The sequence below is a fragment of the Mustelus asterias genome, unplaced genomic scaffold, assembly GCF_964213995.1.
Source record: "Mustelus asterias unplaced genomic scaffold, sMusAst1.hap1.1 HAP1_SCAFFOLD_402, whole genome shotgun sequence".
Taxonomy (NCBI): Eukaryota; Metazoa; Chordata; class Chondrichthyes; order Carcharhiniformes; family Triakidae; genus Mustelus; species Mustelus asterias.
Window position 1 is genome coordinate 327,125 of NW_027590357.1, and position 18,158 is coordinate 345,282.

The following is an 18,158-nucleotide window of genomic DNA, read 5'->3' on the forward strand; positions in this document are numbered from 1 at the left end:
AGATGAAGCGAGGTACCTAAGTATGTTTTATTCTCCAAACAAGCGATCAGATGACATCGAACTCTGGCGGATAACTAATTTATCACTTATTTCCTTAAAAGAGGCCAACATCTAGCTCTTTCCTTTGTACTTTGATTTTTGTTCGGGCTGTTCCCCCTCCTTTTGGGGAGATGCCCCTTTTACTTTGTCATGATTTAACTTGAGTTTGTTCATTTGTTTTGACCTAAAAGAGGCCAATATCTGTGAGTAAAACACTTTCTTTTCTCCCCTTTCCATTTCTTTTCTCATTCTGGGGGAAATTGGGGACTTGCAGCAACTGAAGGGAAAGGAAGTGAATCCAGGGAGGGTGCAGACTCTGGAAAGGTTGGCCCAGGTCTCTCTCTCTCTCTTGAAGACATTGATATAGAAACATAGAAGATAGGAGCAGGAGGAGGCCATTTGGCCCTTCGAGCCTGCTCCGCCATTCATTACAATCATGGCTGATCATCCAACTCAATAGCCTAATCCTGCTTTTTCCCCATAACCTGTGATCCCATTCGCCCCGAGTGCTTTATCCAGCCGCCTCTTGAATACATTCAATGTTTTGGCACCAACTACTTCCTGTGGTAATAAATTCGACAGGCTCACCACTCTTTGGGTGAAGAAATGTCGACTCACCTCCGTCCTAAATGGTCTGCCCTGAATCCTCAGACTGTGACCCCCAGTTCTGGACTCCATCAGGAACATCCTCCCTGCATCTATCCTGTCTCGACCTGTTGGAATTTTATCAGTCTCTTTGAGATTCCCCCCTCATTCATCTGAACTCCAACGAAAACAATCCTAACCTAGTCAATCTCTCCTCATACATCAGTCCTGTGATTCCCTGAATCAGCCTGGTAAACATCCTTTGCTCCCTCAGCTTGACACATTTATTTGTCTGTCTAAAAGATGGTCTTTTTCCTAATGTTCACAATTAAAAGGCAGCTTTCCCCAGGAGATGGCTGACATTTAAGCATACAGTAAATTAATATAGGACAGAGATATGTCTAGTGTTATTATATGGTACCCAGATTCGATACATTCTTTATGCTTCTGTAATAAAATACATTTATTATTATTTCTTGCATTGTAATATAAGGCTGTAGCGATGTTATACATTTCCAGTCATAAAGTCATTACAGCACAGAAGGAATCCATTCGGTAACTCGAGTCTATGCTGACTCTCTGTATAACATTCCAGTCCCATTCCCACTCGATATCCCCATTCTCCTGTAAGTTTATTTCCTTCAAGTGCCCATCCACTTTCATTTTTAAATAGAATCCTGTTCTGAATTTCTATCCTGTACTGACACTGATGACTTTTGTAAACTCATTTTACAGGATATTGAAAGAGGAATCACAGCCCGAAATCTCAAACGTCACGTCTAGATCTGACAGTCATATTCCTTGGGAGCTGAATCTAGAAGGAGAAATTGTTGTCCGGTCTGTCGATTTGAAAAGATTTCAAACATCAGTGTGACTGGAAAAGCACCAACACACTGCCACACACGAGTGAGAGTCTTCCAGCGCACTGACTAAAGAGCTTTAACCAGTTACACAGCCTGAATAAATATCACACCATTCACAGCGGGTAGAGACTGTGCCCGTGTTCTGTGTGCGGACGAGGCTTCAACTGATTGTCCACCGAAGACAGAGGCAAGGACACCTGCACCATGGAGAAACCATGGAAATGTGGGGACTGTGGGAAGAGATACAGATACCCAAATGAGCTGGAAGCTCATCGGCACAGCCACACTGGGGAGAGACCATTCACATGCTCTCAGTGTGGGAAGGGATTCACTCAGTCATTCAACCTGCGGACACACCAGCGAGTTCACACTGGGGAGAGGCCGTTCACGTGTTCTCAGTGTGGGGAGGGATTCAGTCATTTATCCAGCCTGCGGAGGCACCAGCAAGCTCACACTGGGGAGAGGCCATTCATCTGCTCTCAGTGTGGGAAAGGATTCGCTTGTTCATCCAACCTGCGGGCACATGAGCACATTCATACAGGGGAGAGGCCATTCACCTGCCCTCAGTGTGGGAAGGGATTCACTCAGTCATCCCACATGCAGACACACTACCAAGTTCACACAGGGGAGAGGCCATTCACCTGCTGTCAATGTGGGGAGGGATTTACTCGGACATCCCACCTGCAGATACACCAGCGAGTTCACACTGGGGAGAAACCATTCACCTGCTCTCAGTGTGGGAAAGGATTCACTCAGTCATCCCACCTGCAGACACACCAGCGAGTTCACACTGGGGAGAGGCCGTTCATCTGCTCTCAGTGTGGGAAAGGATTCACTCAGTCATCCCACCTGCAGACACACCAGCGAGTTCACACTGGGGAGAGGCCGTTCACCTGCTCTGTGTGTGAGAAGAGATTCAGTCTTTTATCCCAGCTGCTGAGACACCAACGAGTTCACGAGTGATTCCAGGGGTTGGATTCTGCTGTCATTGTTTCTGCTCTCAATTACATCCAGGACTGCATTTTGTTCATTCTCACAGTTGGTCAATGGGGAGGGTCGGAGGGTTTCTTTCTGCTGGACTGGTTGGTCTCACAACTTTGCCTCCAGTGAGCTGATGCCCTTTGAGTCTTGTTGTGAATACCTGGTTTCAAATTTCACACAGATCACAGAGTGACAGGGTGTTAGGAAGTTCAGAGATATTTAGTCAGCATTTCTGTTTGGAACCCCCAAATGCCCATCCAATTTCCTTTGTAATTGTTTATTGTCTCCACTTCCTCCACCCTCGTAGGCAGCGAGTTCCAGGTCATTACCATTCACAGCATCAAAATATTCTTCCTCACATCCCCCCCCGCATCTCTGACCCAAAACCTTAAATCTGTGACCCCCCTCGTCCTTGTCCCATCAGCTAATGGGAACAGTTTTTCTTTGTCCACCTTGTCTAAACCTGTCAGAATCTTGTCAGGAATGTGTAGCTGGAAATCCCTCCCTAACAGCACTGTGGATGTACTTACATCTCGGGCATTGTAGCAGTTCAAGAAGGCAGTGTTGGGGTTGACCATGGCCGAGGCAGCTACATACAGCCACATATCCTGCTATAATTAAAGGACTGCAGATTGAATGTGAGGCATTATGGGACTGGACTATCTTGACCATGTTTCTGTGACGGCTCAGTTTCTGCAATCACAAACCATTAAAGCTGCTTAGCAAAGCTCCAAAAGAGGACCTTGTGAGAATATTTACACAGAATGAGTTAGAATTAAACTTATTCCATAAGTTTGGGCGGCATGGTGGCACAGTGGTCAGCACTGCTGCCTCACAGCGCCAGGGACCTGGGTTCGATTCCTGGCTTGGGTCACTGGCTGTGTGGAGTCTGCACATTCTCCCCATGTCCGTGTTTCCTCCGGGTGCCCCGGTTGCCTCCCAAAGTCCAAAGATATGCGGTTTAGGTGGATTGGCCGTGCTAAATTGCTCCTTAGTGTCAGGGGGGCGAGCTAGGGTAAATGCATGGGGGACAGGGCCTGGGTGTGATTGTGGTCAGTGGAGACTCGATAGGCCAAATGGCCTCCTTCTGCACTATAGGATTCTATGAATCTATGAATAACCAGCTGGTATTCAGCGGCTGAGATATCCAAATCTCACAATCAACAAACGGTGGTAGGTCGTTGATTAAGAAGTGTTCTCAGGCATTGCTTAAATTATTTTATCATAGATTTGTGATAAGAACTGTGAAGGTCTTGTGACCCGGTAGTCGGTGAAGTGACGGTACACTCCAAGTAGCACTGGACTGAAAAGTGGATCTCTAAGAGTGGATTCTAATGGTTATAATCCAACCCAAGCATGGCCAGTGAAAAATTCAGAGCTCGAGTGGGCACCAGACAGATTTCTTACCTGTCTTTTGGAAACTACGAACAAGAAACTTATCGATAAAATGATTTGAGAATAGGGCCAACATTTTGAGCCTGGATGACACTTCATAGGAGCTCTCATGAAGGGTCATCCAGACTTGAAACGTTGGCTCTATTCTCTCCCTACAGATGCTGTCAGATCTGCTGGGATTTTCCAGCATTTTCTGTTTTTGTTTTACTTTTATAATAAATGATTTGGTCTGATTGGAATCCCCACGATCCTCCTGCAAAACAGAGAGAAAGTGGTGGCAGAAGGAGAATAAGGATATGGATGATAGAGTCTGGGTTCTGATTCTCCGAGCCCATGTAGAAGTAACAAAACGAGTGAACCAGTTTATAAAGAACAGAAATTCCCATCCCTCACAAAAAACTGATCAAATTAAAATAGGTTGAGGAATATAACAAAAAAATTAATAGATGAAGTTTAAAATCAAGTTTCTTTTGTTGTTAGAGAGGGGATTTTTCACAGTAACCTCATTGCAGTGTTAATGTAAGCCTACTTGAGACTAATTATAAACTTTAAGTTTTTTAAAGTTATTTTGTTAGAGGGGTTCAGAATACCTTGAGATTAAAAACTAATAAAGGCTATTGAAACAGGGTGGACTGACTTAGACGAACGTAGAATAAGGACCACAACGTGCCTTATTTATATTATACAAAGATACTGTCTGCATAGAGGTACAAATAATCACTGGTAGAGAATTTAAACATGTACTTTTTGGACTAAAATGTAGACCTTGGCCAAACTGCAGACTGCCATAAAGCATAATGCACCTTTACCCGGGTCCAATCCCTGTACCCTGACACACTGACCCCACTAATCAACAGAGCACCTTGACCCTGGCCCTATCCCTGTATCCTGACATACTGACCCCACTAATAAACAGAGCACCTTTCCCCAGGCCCTATCCCTGACATACTGACCAACAGAGCACCTTTCCCCAGGCCCTATCCCTCTCCCGACATACTGATCCCACTAACCAACAGAGCACCTTTCCTCAGGCCCTGTCCCAGACACACTGACCCTACTAATCAACAGATTAGGTCCTCCAGTCCCGCCCCTCATTCACTCTGATTGGTTGGAGGACCAGCCGCTCCAGCTCGGTCCTCCAGCCCCGCCCCCTCTTCCGGTTGGTCCGGAGCTGCCGTCAGTCATTCCCCGGGTATTGTGATGTGGAGCATGCGCAGTGTCATTGCTGTCCTTGGCGCTTGTTTGTCCCGGAGAAGCGGAGTCAGCGTTAGGCGGTGGCTGGGAGGATTTGGAAACACTTTGTGGATCCGCAAACCCTTCAGAATCATTGTCAGCTCCCTGGTTTGCAGCTGCGGGGCTTCTCCCTCCCTCCCTCCCGGGAACAGGCCCAGGTTAACGGCCCCATCCTGGTTTGGGAGCTGGAGCATGCGCAGTGCCTGCGGCAGACGGTAAGGAGCTCGAGCGAGCGGGTTTTAAATGGAGATTTTTACAAAGATCCAATGCGGATCCAGAGCCCGAAATAAAACCGGAAACAGAAATGGAGTTGGCGGGTGGGTGGTGAGGCTGGTGAGGCTTTATAAACACCCGGTGTCGGCCACAAACCCTCAATTTGCGAAGCAAATTCCTCGGGCCTTCCGAAGGTTCAGACCCGAGTTCACATCCGCCATCTTTATAGGGAACCACGTATTGCAAAGCGCATGCGCATCCGCCATCTTTGTTGAGGTAAATTGGAATAACGCATGCGCAGCCACCATACATCTGGAGGGTGAAACCAAATGAATAACCCCACTGGAGACAAAAAAAATCAGACAGTTTGTTATAAAATCAATGTGTTGTTGTAAAACCGGAAGTTAGGGTTACAGCCAACAACAACTTCTATTTATATAACACCATTAATATCAGGGTGGTTAGCACTGCTGCCTCACAGCTCCAGGGACTCAGGTTCAATTCCAGCCTTGGGTCACTGTCTGTGCAGAGTGTGCACGTTATCCCTGTGACTGTGGGTTTCCTCTGGATGCTCTGGTTTTCTCCCACCGTCCAAAGCTGTGATGCTTAGGGGAATTGGCCATGCTATATTGCCCCTTCGTGTACAAAGATGTGCAGGTAAGGTGGGTTAGAGGTATAGATCTGGGGTAAAATATTCAGAGTTGGTCCAGACTTGATGGGCCAAATGGTTTCCTTCTGCATGGTAGGAATCCTTGTGCAGTGAAGGTCTAGTCACTAATGGTGGAGTGATTAAAAAATTGAATGTGTAGGAAGCCAGAATCAGAGCAGTACTAGAGGTGATTCCAGAGATGGGGAGGAACAGGCCTTGGAGTGATTTGTATAAATTAGTTGTAAGGATGCATGAAAAATATGCAACATTTCATTTGGATCTCATAGAATCCCACAGTGCAGAAGGAGGCCATTGGGCCCATCGAATCTGCATTGACCACAATCCCACCCAGGCCCTATCACCGTTACCCCATGCATTTACCCTAGCTAGACCCCCACCCCACCCACACCCCCCACCCCACCCACACAAACACTCAGGGTTAATTTAGCATTGCCAATCTACTTAATCCGCACCTGTTTGGACAGTGGGAGGAAACTGGAGCACCTGGAGGAAACTCATGCAGACACAGGGAGAACATGCAAACTTCACACAGACAGTGAACCAAGCTGGGAATCAAACTTGGGTTCCTGGTGCTGTGAGGCAGCAGTGCTAACCACTGTCCCACCGTGCCGCCCTCAGCTCAGGGAGGAGGGAGAGTGTGTGGGACATAGATTTACTGTTTTGGGAAACCAGAGCAGAAAAGTTGTTCCTTAGAAATTAGACTTGTCTGATCAGAATTTCTATCCTGGACTGACAGTAGTTTTGTAAACTCCTTTTGCAGGATATTTGAAGGGGAAGATTTACAGTCAGCAAAATGGAATCAAGTTTCACACCAAGATTTAACAGTTGCTCAATTCACCAGCACCTGAACACCATCAGCCTTTGAATGTGGAGTGCGGGAAAAGATTTCAAACTTCAGTGTGACTGGAAAAGCACCGAGAGAGAGACACACCCGAGTGAGAGTTTTCCAGTGAACTGACTGTGGAAAGAGCTTTAACCAGTTACACAGCCTGAGAAAACATCACACCATTCATAGCAATGTGAATCTGTGCATGTGTTCTTTGTGTGGACGAGGCTTCAACTAATCACCCAATATGGAGAGACATGATGATACTGACACCATAGAGAAACCGTGGATATGTGGGGACTGGGAAAGCATTCACTTGCCCATCCAAACTGGAAACTCATCGACGCACCCACACTGGGGAGAGACCCTTCACCTGCCCCATATGTTGGAAGGAATTTACTCAATCATCCTGCCTAACATTACACCAGCGAGTTCACACTGGAGAGAGACCATACACTTGCTCTGTGTGTGGGAAGGGATTTGTCCAGATATATAACCTACAATTACACAGGAGAGTTCACACTGGAGAGAGGCCGTTCACCTGCTCCGTGTGTGGAAAGCGATTCATTAATTCATCCAACCTTGTGACACACCGGCGAGTTCACACTGAGGAGAGGCCGTTCAGCTGCACTGACTGTGGAAAGAGCTTCAGACATTCATCCAGCCTCAAAGCACATCAGCGACCTCACACTGGGGAGAGACCATTCACCTGCTCAGAGTGTGGGAAGGGATTCACTACATCCTCCCACCTGGTGACACACCAGCGACTTCACGAGTAAGTGCAGGGAGTGGATTCTGCTGTACCTGCTGCTGTTAATCATCCAGGAGTGAGCCACATTCATTGACATTTGAGGTTTGTTTCTGCTGAGGTTAATAATCCCTGTAGGTGGGCTGCAGGTTAATATTCTCAATCTAGAGCTGAGTGTGTTTTTGGGGTTGCAGTTTCCCTTTAAGAACCACTGTCTGTGATCTTTCCCCATCATTCAGGAATTCTCATCACAGATTCTTTACAGTACAGAAAGAGGCCATTCAGCCCATCAAGTCTGCACTGGCTCACTGAAAGAGCTTAATCCCATTCCCCTGCAACCTTGCACACTTTCTTTTCAGATAACAATCCAATTCTCTTTTGAGTACTTTGATCAAACCTGCCTTCACAGGAAGTTTATTCCAGACTTCAACCACCCAGTAGGTGAAAATAATTTTCCTCACATCAGTTTGACTCTGTTTTCCCCATTAACGTAGGTCTGTGCCCTCTAGTTCTTGATGTTCTCTTGGTGGGAACATTTTCTCACTATTTCACCTGCCCAACTCCTCAGGATCTTGAGTACCTGTATCAATCTCCTCTCGACCATCTTCAATCAGACAATTAACATTTATTTCTTCAGATGTTAATCTCTAACTGACCTGGAATTTAATATTCTGACACCTGTTAAATAAATCAGCTTTGTTTCAAACACACGGTGTGTTAAATCCTTGATTTCTCCAGGATAAGAGATTAATTGATTTCCTGTTACTGACTTCTGTTTTTTGGATCTTTTCTCCTTTCTAACTCTAGATTATTTCAGTCTCAGACCTCGAGTTGCACTGATTTTTTAAAATTTGATTTGTTATTGTCACAAGTATTAGCATAAAGTGAAAAGTATTGTTTCTCATCATGGACAAGTCCCAGCTCCCTATACTTTCTAGAATGTCTCTCCCAGCCTTGAGATCCAGGGAAGTTTTCAGTATTTAAAAACAGAAAATATTGGAAATTATAATCCATACTTTTCCAAGTGTCAGTTGATTGTGTCCCAGATTATTGGCTTTTCCCCACCGCTGATGTTAAGCTGATTGTTCTGTAATTGCTGTGTTTTTGAACAGGGATGTAACATTTACATTCTCTGTCCTTTGTCACTACGACTCGATAAGGATTGGAAGGTTGTGGCCAGAGCGCCACAAGCTCCATGTGAAGGACAGTGTGTGTCAGAGTGCAGCAGTCCCTCAATGTCAGACTGCAGTGTCAGCCTAGATAATGTGCTCAGCTTGATGAGTATTTCCTGTTGTTATTGATGTGGATCATTCAGAAACAATGGACTCTGATGATGTCACCCAGTCATGGTATGATGATGTCATAGAGACTATTACATCACAGCAGAGCCTGAGTAGTGAAAACAGTTTTGTTCCAGGTGGGAGGTGATGGCCCAATGGTATTATCCCTAGACTTAATCCATAAGCTCCGCTAATGTTCTGGGGACCGGGTTCAAATCCCACCACAGCAAGTGGTGTAATTTGAACAAAGAACAAGAAAAAAGAAAATTATAGCACAGGAACAGGCTCTTTGGCCCTCCAAGCCTGCACTGATTATGCTGCCCGTCTGAACTAAACAGGCCTCCGGGGAGCATATCCCTCTATTCCCATTTTATTCATGCATTTGTCCAGGTGTCCCTTAAAAGTCACTATCATATCTGCTTCCACTACCTCCCCGGCAGCGAGTTCCAGGCACCTGTCACTCTCTAAAAAAAAAACTTGCCTCGTACATTTAATTCAATAAAAATAATTGAATTCAATTTAAAAAAAATCAGAATTAAGAATCTACTGCTGACCATGAAACCATTGTCAATTGTCAGAAAAAACCATTTGGTTCAGTAAAGTAAAAAGTAAAGTTTATTTATTAGTCACAAGTAAGGCTTACATTAACAGTGCAGTGAAGTTACTGTGAAATTCCCCTGGTTGCCACACTCCGGCATTTGTTCGAGTCAATGCACCGGACCAGCATGTCTTTCAGACTGTGGGAGGAAATCGGCGCACCCGGAGGAAACCCACGCAGACACGCAGAGAACGTGCAAACTCCACACAGACAGTGACCCAAGCTGGGAATCGAACCCCAGTCCCTGGCGCTGTGAGGCAACAGTGCTAACCACTGTGCCACCCCATGAATGTCCGTTTGGGGAAGGAAATCTGCTGTCCTTACCTGTCTGGCCTACATGTGACTCCAGAGGCACAGCAATGTGGTTGACGATCAACTGCCCTCTGAAATGGCCTAGTGAGCCACTCAGTTCGATGGTAACTGGAGATGGGCAATAAATGCTGGCCGTGCAGTCACGCCCATGTCCCACAAATGCATAAAAAATCCTCAATTTAAATTCACACAGCCATTCTGTCTCCTTTTGTAATTACCACTCACTTCACCAGTTTAAATAAATGGACGTCAATGAACATAATCCATTCCTGGATGTGATTTACAGTAAAATTCAGTCACTGATTATTTGTGAACTCGCTGGTGGCTCATCAGGGTGGATGAGCGAGTGAATCTCTTCCCACACACGAAGCAGGTGAATGGTCTCTCCCCAGTGTGAATTCGCTGGTGTCTCTGCAGGGTGGCTGATTGAGTGAATCCTTTCTCACACTGCAAACAGATGAATGGCTTCTCCCCAGTGTGAACCCGCTGGTGTGCAGTCAGTTGACATAATTGTCTGAACCCAGTCCCGCAGTGAGAGCACCTGAACGGTCTCTCGTCAGTGTGAACAAGCTGATGGCGCATCAGGTCCACAGAACCTTTATAGCATTTCTCACAGTCAGCACATTTAAAAGGTCTCTCGTCAGTGTGAACTTGCTGGTGTTTCAGCAGAGTGGACGAATCGCTGAATCCCTTCCCACATTTGGAGCAGGTGAATGTTCTCTCCCCTGTGTGAACTCGATGGTGTTGTAGAAGCCCTGATGATCGAGTGAATCTCTTCCCACATTTGAAACAGATGAATGGCTTCTCCCCAGTGTGAATTCGCTGATGTGCAGTGAGTTCAGATGATTGTCTGAACCCAGTCTCACAGTGAGAGCATCTGAAGGGTCTCTCGTCAGTGTGAACAAGCTGATGTCGCATTAGGTTCTGAGAACTTTTATAGCACTTCCCACAGTCCAGGCATTTAAATGGTCTCTCATCAGTGTGAACTTGCTGATGTTTCAGCAGAGTGGATGAATCAGTAAATCCCTTCCCACACTTGGAGCAGGTGAATGGCCTCTCCCCAGTGTGAACTCGGTGGTGTTGTTGCAGCCCAGATGATCGAGTGAATCCCTTCCCACACTCGGGACAGGTGAATGGCTTCTGCGCATTATGAACACGCTGGTGCCTCAACAGGTTGGATGACCAAGTGAATCCCTTCCCACACTCGGGGCAGGTGAATGGTCTCTCCCCAGTGTGACAGGGCTGATGAGTTTCCAGCTCAGACGGGGATCTGAATCCCTGCTCACAGTCCCCAGATTTCCACGGTTTATCTACACTGTGAACATTGCTGTTTTCTTGCATGTCAAAAACCCGATGATATTCAGATCCTGATGTGATGTTTGGTTTCAGTTTCCCTGACTGCAAATCTTCCCCTTCTAACGCCCTGTGAAATTGATTTAAAACGGAAAAAAGGGAGTGAGAGAGAACTCTCAAAAACAGAAAGGCAGGTTGTGAAATTGAGCTGGTTTTACCTCCAATTTCCCACCCCCTCCCCGAATCCTTTGATTCCCTGAAAAATCTCCCCAGCTCTGGGCTAGAATTTTCCTCCATTTTAATCCTGGGAAAAGTGCAGTTATTGTCACCGCTCTCTGCTACAAATTCCACCCATTGACTCCATCCCTCTCCTCGGTAACTGTCTGAGACTGAGCCAGACTGTTCACAACCAGAGCAAAATATTTCACCCAACCTGAGAATCTGACCACAAATCCACATCATTACCAAGACCAGTTCCACCTCAGTAACATCACCCAACTCCAGTCTACTCTCAGTTCATCTGCGGCTGAAACCATCACCCATTCCTTTGTTTTGTTTTGATTTGATTTATTATTGTCACATGTATTAACATACAGTGAAAAGTATTGTTTCCTGTGTGCCATACAGACAAAGCATACCGTTCATAGAGAAGGAAACGAGACTATAGTGCTACAGTTATAGCTAGGGTGGAAAGAAAGATCAACTTAATGCAACGTAGATCCATTCAAAAGTCTGATGGCAGCAGGGAAGAAGCTGTCCTCGAGTCGGTTGGTACGTGACCTCAGACTTTTGTATCTCTTTCCCGACGGAAGAAGGTGGAAGAGAGAATGTCCGGGGTGCATGGAGTCCTTAATTAAGCTGGCTGCTTTGCCGAGGCAGCGGGAAGTGTAGACAGAGTCAATGGATGGGAGGCTGGTTTGAGTGATGGATTGGGCTACATTCATGACCTTCTGTAGTTCCTTGCGGTCTTGGGCAGAGCAGGAGCCATACCAAGCTGATGCTAATTCTTTCTATGGTGCATCTGTAAAAGTTGGTGAAAGTCACAGCTAACATGCCAAATTTCATAGTCATACAGGTTTACCTCATGGAAACAGGCCCTTAGGCCCAACTTGCCATGCTGCGCTTTTTAAAAAACTGCTAAGCTAGTCCCAATTGCCCGCAATTGGCCCTTATCCCTCTTTCCCCATCTTACCCATGTAACTGTCTAAACGGTTTTTAAAAGACAATATTGTACCCGCCTCTACTCTGGCAGCTTGTTCCAGACACTCGCCACCCTCTGTGTGAAAAAGTTGCCCCTCTGGATCCTTTTGTATTTCTCCCCTCTCAACTTAAACCTATGCCCTCTAGTTTTAGACTCCCCTACCTTTGGGAAACGATATTGACTATCTAGCTCATCTATGCCTCTCATTATTTTATAGACCTCTATAAGATCACACCTCAGCCTTCTACGCTCCAGAGAAAAAAAGTCCCAGTCTATCCAGCTCTCCTTATAACTCAATCCATCAAGTCCCGGTAGCATCCTAGTAAATCTCTTCTGCACTCTTTCGAGTTTAATAATATCCTTTCTATAATAGGGTGACCAGAACTGAACACAGTATTCCAAGTGTGGCCTAACCAATGTCTTGTACAACTTCAACAACTCCTGTATTCAATGTTCTGACCAATGAAACCAAGCATGCCGAATGCCTTCTTCACCACTCTGTCCACCTGTGACTCCACTGTCAATGAGCTGTGAACCTGTACCCCTAGATCTCTTTGTTCTGTAACTCTCCCCAATGGCCTACCATTAACTGAGTAAGTCCTGCCCTGGTTCAATCTACCAAAATGCAATACGTCGCATTTATCTAAATTAAACTCCATCTGCCATTCGTCGGCTCACTGACCCAATTGATCAAGATCCCGTTGCAATCCGAGATAACCTTCTTCACTATCCACTATGCCACCAATCTTGGTGTCATCTGCAAACTTACTAACCATGCCTCTTATATTCTCATCCAAATCATTCATATAAATGACAAATAACAGTGGACCCAGCACCGATCCCTGAGGCACTCCGCTGGTCACAGGTCTCCAGTTTGAAAAACAACCCTCTACAACTACCCTCTGGCTTCTGTCATCAAGCCAATTTTGTATCCATTTAGCTACCTCACCCTGGATCCTGCGAGATTTTCCTTCGTCTTCTGAGAAAGTAGAGGTGTTGGTGGGCTTTCTTAACTATAGTGTTGGCTTGGGGGGACCAGGACAGGTTGTTAATGATCTGGGCACCTAAAAACATGAAGCTTTCGACCATTTCTACTTCATCCCCGTTGATGTAGACAGGACACGTTCTCCACTATGTTTCCTTATGTCGATGGCAATCTCCTTCATTTCTGTTTACAATGAGGGGGAGATTATTGTTACTGCACCAGTTCAACAGATTCTCTATCTCATTCCTGTATTCTGTCTTGTCATTGTTGGAGATCCGACCCACTACGGTGGTGTCACCAGCAAACCTGAAAATCGACTTGGAGGGAAATTTAGCCACACAGTCATAGGTGTATAAGGAGTATAGTCGGGGCTGAGAACACAGCCTTGTGGGGCACCAGTGTTGAGGATGATCGTGGAGGAGGTGTTGTTGCCTGTCCTTACTGATTGTGGTCTGTGGGTTAGGAAGTTCAGCATCCAGTCGCAGAGGGAGATGCCGAGACCCAGGCCACGGAGTTTGGAGATGAGTTTCGTGGGAATAATGATGTTGAAGGCTGAACTGTAGTCAATAAATAGGAGTCTGACATCACTGTCTTTGTAATCTCGATGTTCCAGGGTTGAGTGCAGAGCCAGGGAATTGGTGTCTGCTGTGGACTTGTTGGGCGGTAGGTGAACTGTAGTGGATCCAGGCAGTCCGAGAGGCTGGAATTGATTCGTACCATGACTAACCTTTCGAAGCACTTCATAATGATGGATGTTAGACCCACCGGATGATAGTCATTAAGGCACGCTGCTTGGCTTTTCTTTGGTACTGAGATGATGGTCATCTTCTTGAAGCAGATAGGACCTCAGATTGTTGTAAAGAGAGGTTGATGATGTCTGCGAATACCCCCGCCAGCTGATCCATGCACGATCTGAGTGCTTGTTACCATTAGACTTAATAATTCTAACACACCCCTGGCCGGTCTCCCTCACTCAACCTGTCTATTAACTTGAGGTCATCACAATTCTGCTGCCCACATGTTTACTCATTCCAAATCTTGTTCACCCACCACCCCTGTGCTACAAAGGCTCCTGTTTATGAATCAACATTTTAAATTTCTCATCCTTGTCCTCAAGTACCTCCATGGTTTCACCCCTCCCTATCTCTGTAATCTCCTCTCGCCTCACAACCCTCCAATATCTCAGCATTCCTTTCATTCCGGCTTCCTCAGCATTCACAGTTTTAATCACTCCATCATACGTGTCCGCACTCCCAGTTACCAAGGCCATAATCTTTGGAATTTCCCCCTAAACTGCTCCCCCTCTGTGTCATCCTTCCCCCCTTTAAGATACTCATTAAAACTACCTCTTTAACCAAGCCTTCACCCATCCACCCTCATGTCTGCTCACATGACTGTCAAATGTTGCTTTATAACACACCTGAGAAACGCCTCAGAATGCTCCAGTACATGAACGATGCTGTATAAATACACATTGTAATTATTGATTTGGAGATGTATCACTGTCCCTTCATCATCACTGGGTGAATAGCCTGTAACTCTTGACCTAAAGGGGAGCACCTTCACCACATGGACTGCAGCTGTTTTTTGTTTATTGGTGTCACAAGTAGGATTACATTAATACTGCAATGAAGTTACTGTGAAAATCCCCTAGTCGCCACATTCCACCACCTGTTCGGGTGCACGAAGGGACAACTTTAGCATGGCAATGCACCTAACCAGCGCGTCTTTTGGACTGTGGGAGAAAATCAGAGCACCCAGAGGAAACCGACGCAGACACAGGAAGAACATACAAATTGCACACAGACTCAAGCCAGGAATCGAACCCGGGTCCCTGGCGCTGTGAGGCAGCTATGTGCCACTGTGCCACCCCATGTGAGGTCCTTTTGTTTTTCTTCAAGAAGATAAAACAAAATCTTCTCCACAGGTAATTTCATAGAAACCCTACAGCACAAACAGAGGCCATTCGGCCCATCGAGTCTGCACCAACCACAATCCCACCCAGGCCCTACCCCCATATCCCTACATATTTTACCCGCTAATCCCTCTAATCTACGCATCCCAGGACACTAAGGGGCAATTTTTTTTAGCATTGCCAATCAACCTAACCCGCACATCTTTGGACTGTGGGAGGAAACCGGAGCTCCCCGAGGAAACCCACGCAGACACGAGGAGACAGTGACACAAGCCGGGAATCGAACCCAGGTCCCTGGAGCTGTGAAGCAGCAGTGCTAACCACTGTGCTACCGCGCCGCCCGTTTTGGGGATGGGAAATATTTTCTGTTGGTCTTGTTAGTGAAAAGACAGGGTAGTGGGATGAGCTGATTCCCTTGTAGAGAACCAGCGCATGCATGACTGGTTAGTCATTTTCTGTAGTGCAATAATTCAATGTTTCTGTGGCTTAATGGAAAAGAGACCAATTCTAGAGGCCAGGAACTAACTTCTGGAATCAATGCCCACTGCGTCCTATGGAGGTGGTGGCTGCACATGCGCCCTGTTGCCCATTGCCCCCTATAAAGATGGCCACCGCCCTGCTGTCCATTGCCCCCAATAAATATGGCGGTCACGCTGCCCATTTTTCTCTAAAGATGGAGACTGCAAAATCGGTCAGGCAGGGCCTCGGGCGTCTTATTTGTGGTTTGAAGCTAATATCCGATGTTTATGAAAGCTCCGCTTCCTATACCGGGTGTTTATGAGTCCTCCCTTTTGACTCTCAGGCTCCATTTAATCTCACTCACCCGATGTCTACAATCAGTTTCTGGTCTCCCTGCTGCTCCGACACCACCCCATCCGACCACTGCCTACACCGCACTGCGCATGCTCCAGTCAGAGAGGCACTGAGCCTGCGCAATGATCTCCTGTATTGAAGATAGGGTATCGTCACCCTCTCGGTGCACGCTGGGTAATGGCACCGCCATTGCCACTTGATGTTGTCAAATACAAATACATCTTTTGTGGTCCATGATCATAATGACTGGCCTGGCCGAGAATGGCTTACTCCTGTTCCTATTTTCGATGAAAATATATTTAAACAGGCTTATTTTAAATTACTTAACACCTTTCTTGAAATAGTGTGCAGTGTAATTACCACAATCATTTGTCATCTGGAAATTTAAACCTGCTGTTTCACTTTCAGTCAGGAACACGTCCCAGTTTCACACTAATCTTTGATTTGACAGCACATTTCCAGCCTTCACCGTTGTTCAAAATTTTTGCAAACTCTTGGCAGCTGTGACGGAATTTGTAAAGACAGAAACAGAGTCAATGTTTCCAGTCCAATATGACTCTTCAGTTCCAAAACATCTGCTCTGTTTCTGTAGAGATGCTACCAAACCTGCTGAGTTTTTCTTGCTTTGTTTTTATTTCCGATTTCCAGCATCTGTAATATTTTGATTTTCTTTCAAAATTGTTCACCTGACTCGAAACATAGTTATAAAAGAGCCTTCTGTTCCATGTTTAGGAGCTCTGGACTATAGAAAAGAGCAGTTGGGACACATTTCTTACACACCTCAGGATTAACCCACTTTGCTGTCAGTGAAGAGAGATGAGAAAGTCCAAAGTGCTGTTTGTCCCTCTCAGTGTGACCCTATGGCAGGAACAGACTGCAGTTCTGTTCCTGCTGTGTGAACCACCCCCAGATTGCCCCTTCTGAGCTCCAACCAGGCAATGTTAAACATTCAGCTGGGAAAGACGAACATCTGCAACTATGTATTCAAATATCACTGTTTTATTTCACATTTATTTAGAATATTAAACTCCAGTCCAGTTACAGGGATTATTAACATAATTAGAAACAAATTCCAAATATCAGAATGAACAAAGTCCAGTCCTGAATGTGATTCACAGCAGCAGCAATAACAGCAGAATCCAGCCCCTGTAGTAACTTATGAACTTGCTGGTGTGTCAGAATGTGAGGTAAACAAATGAATCCCTTCTCACATGGAGCAGGTGAACAGCCTGTGAATGTGTTTGTGTATCAGCAGATACATTTTGCATTTAAATCTCTGCTCACAGTCAGAAGTTTGAAAAAGTTCCTTATCAGTGTGAACAAGTTGATGTGCAGTGAAGTGGGATGACTGAGTAAATCTCTTGCTAAACATGGAGCAGGTGAACAGCCTCTCCCAGAGTGAGTGCACTGGTGGACACTGAGTTCACATGACCAGCTGAACCCAGTCCCATAGTGAGAGACTCTGGATGGTCTGCTGTCAGTGTGAACCTGCTGATAGCACATCAGATTCATAGAAATTTTAAAACATTTCCCACACTCCAGACATTTGAAACACATTCCATCAGTGTGAACTCACTGGTGTGTTAACAAAACGAATGAATCAGTGAATTGCTTCCCACACATGGAGCAGGTGAATGACCTCTCCCTGGTGTGAACTCTCTGCTGTTGCTGCAGGATGGACAATCGCTTGAACCTCTCACTGCACTGAGAGCAGATGAATGGAGTGGAACGGACTGAATGCACTGGTGAACCATCAGTGAATGTGGGTTTTTAAAGCTCCTGTCACAGTCTCAGCATTTAAATCCTCTCTCTGCAGTATGAACCCACTGGTGTGTGTGGAGACTGGATGGAGAAAAGTGGGAGTTCGGGGCTCAGACAAGAGGGATGTTTAGAGACAGTTTGGCCCATTGGGCTAATGGAATGGAGCAAAGCAACAGAGACAGCTGATTGGATTATCTCAATCTTAGTGACAAAGTATTTCCATGAGCTCCTCACACTTGTTGTTGGAGGTGAGGATGGAGGAAACGGGAGAGGGAGAGCCCTTCAAAAGGAACTGACTTGTATTAGAGTTATTAAAAATATTCACGATGTGAATATCTTTCGAACTTGATCGAGTTTTTCGAGGAAGTGATGAAGATGATTGATGAGGGTAGGGCAGTGGATGGTGTCTACATGGACTTCAGTAAGGCCTTTGACAAGGTCCCTCAT

General features: G+C 45.8%; 2 protein-coding genes and 1 pseudogene across 2 annotated transcripts in view; 1 reads left to right on the top strand and 2 right to left on the bottom strand.

The window, feature by feature from the left end:
- Positions 1-7,584, top strand: part of LOC144486582 (uncharacterized) — a 34,353-nt gene extending 26,769 nt beyond the window's left edge. The window contains exons 4-5 of the mRNA XM_078204637.1: positions 1,773-2,371; positions 7,422-7,584. Coding sequence (XP_078060763.1) covers positions 1,773-2,371; positions 7,422-7,584 — 762 coding nt within the window. The remainder of the gene's footprint in view (positions 1-1,772; positions 2,372-7,421) is intronic.
- A 2,462-nt stretch (positions 7,585-10,046) lies between these two features.
- Positions 10,047-16,140, bottom strand: LOC144486583 (uncharacterized). Its single transcript, XM_078204638.1, has 2 exons — positions 16,028-16,140; positions 10,047-11,166 (listed from the first exon to the last, which is right to left on the bottom strand). Exons 1-2 carry the CDS (start codon positions 16,138-16,140, stop codon positions 10,047-10,049), a joined length of 1,233 nt encoding a protein of 410 aa, XP_078060764.1.
- Positions 16,141-16,354: 214 nt separating this feature from the next.
- LOC144486584 (uncharacterized) overlaps positions 16,355-18,158 on the bottom strand; it is a 33,186-nt pseudogene continuing 31,382 nt past the window's right edge.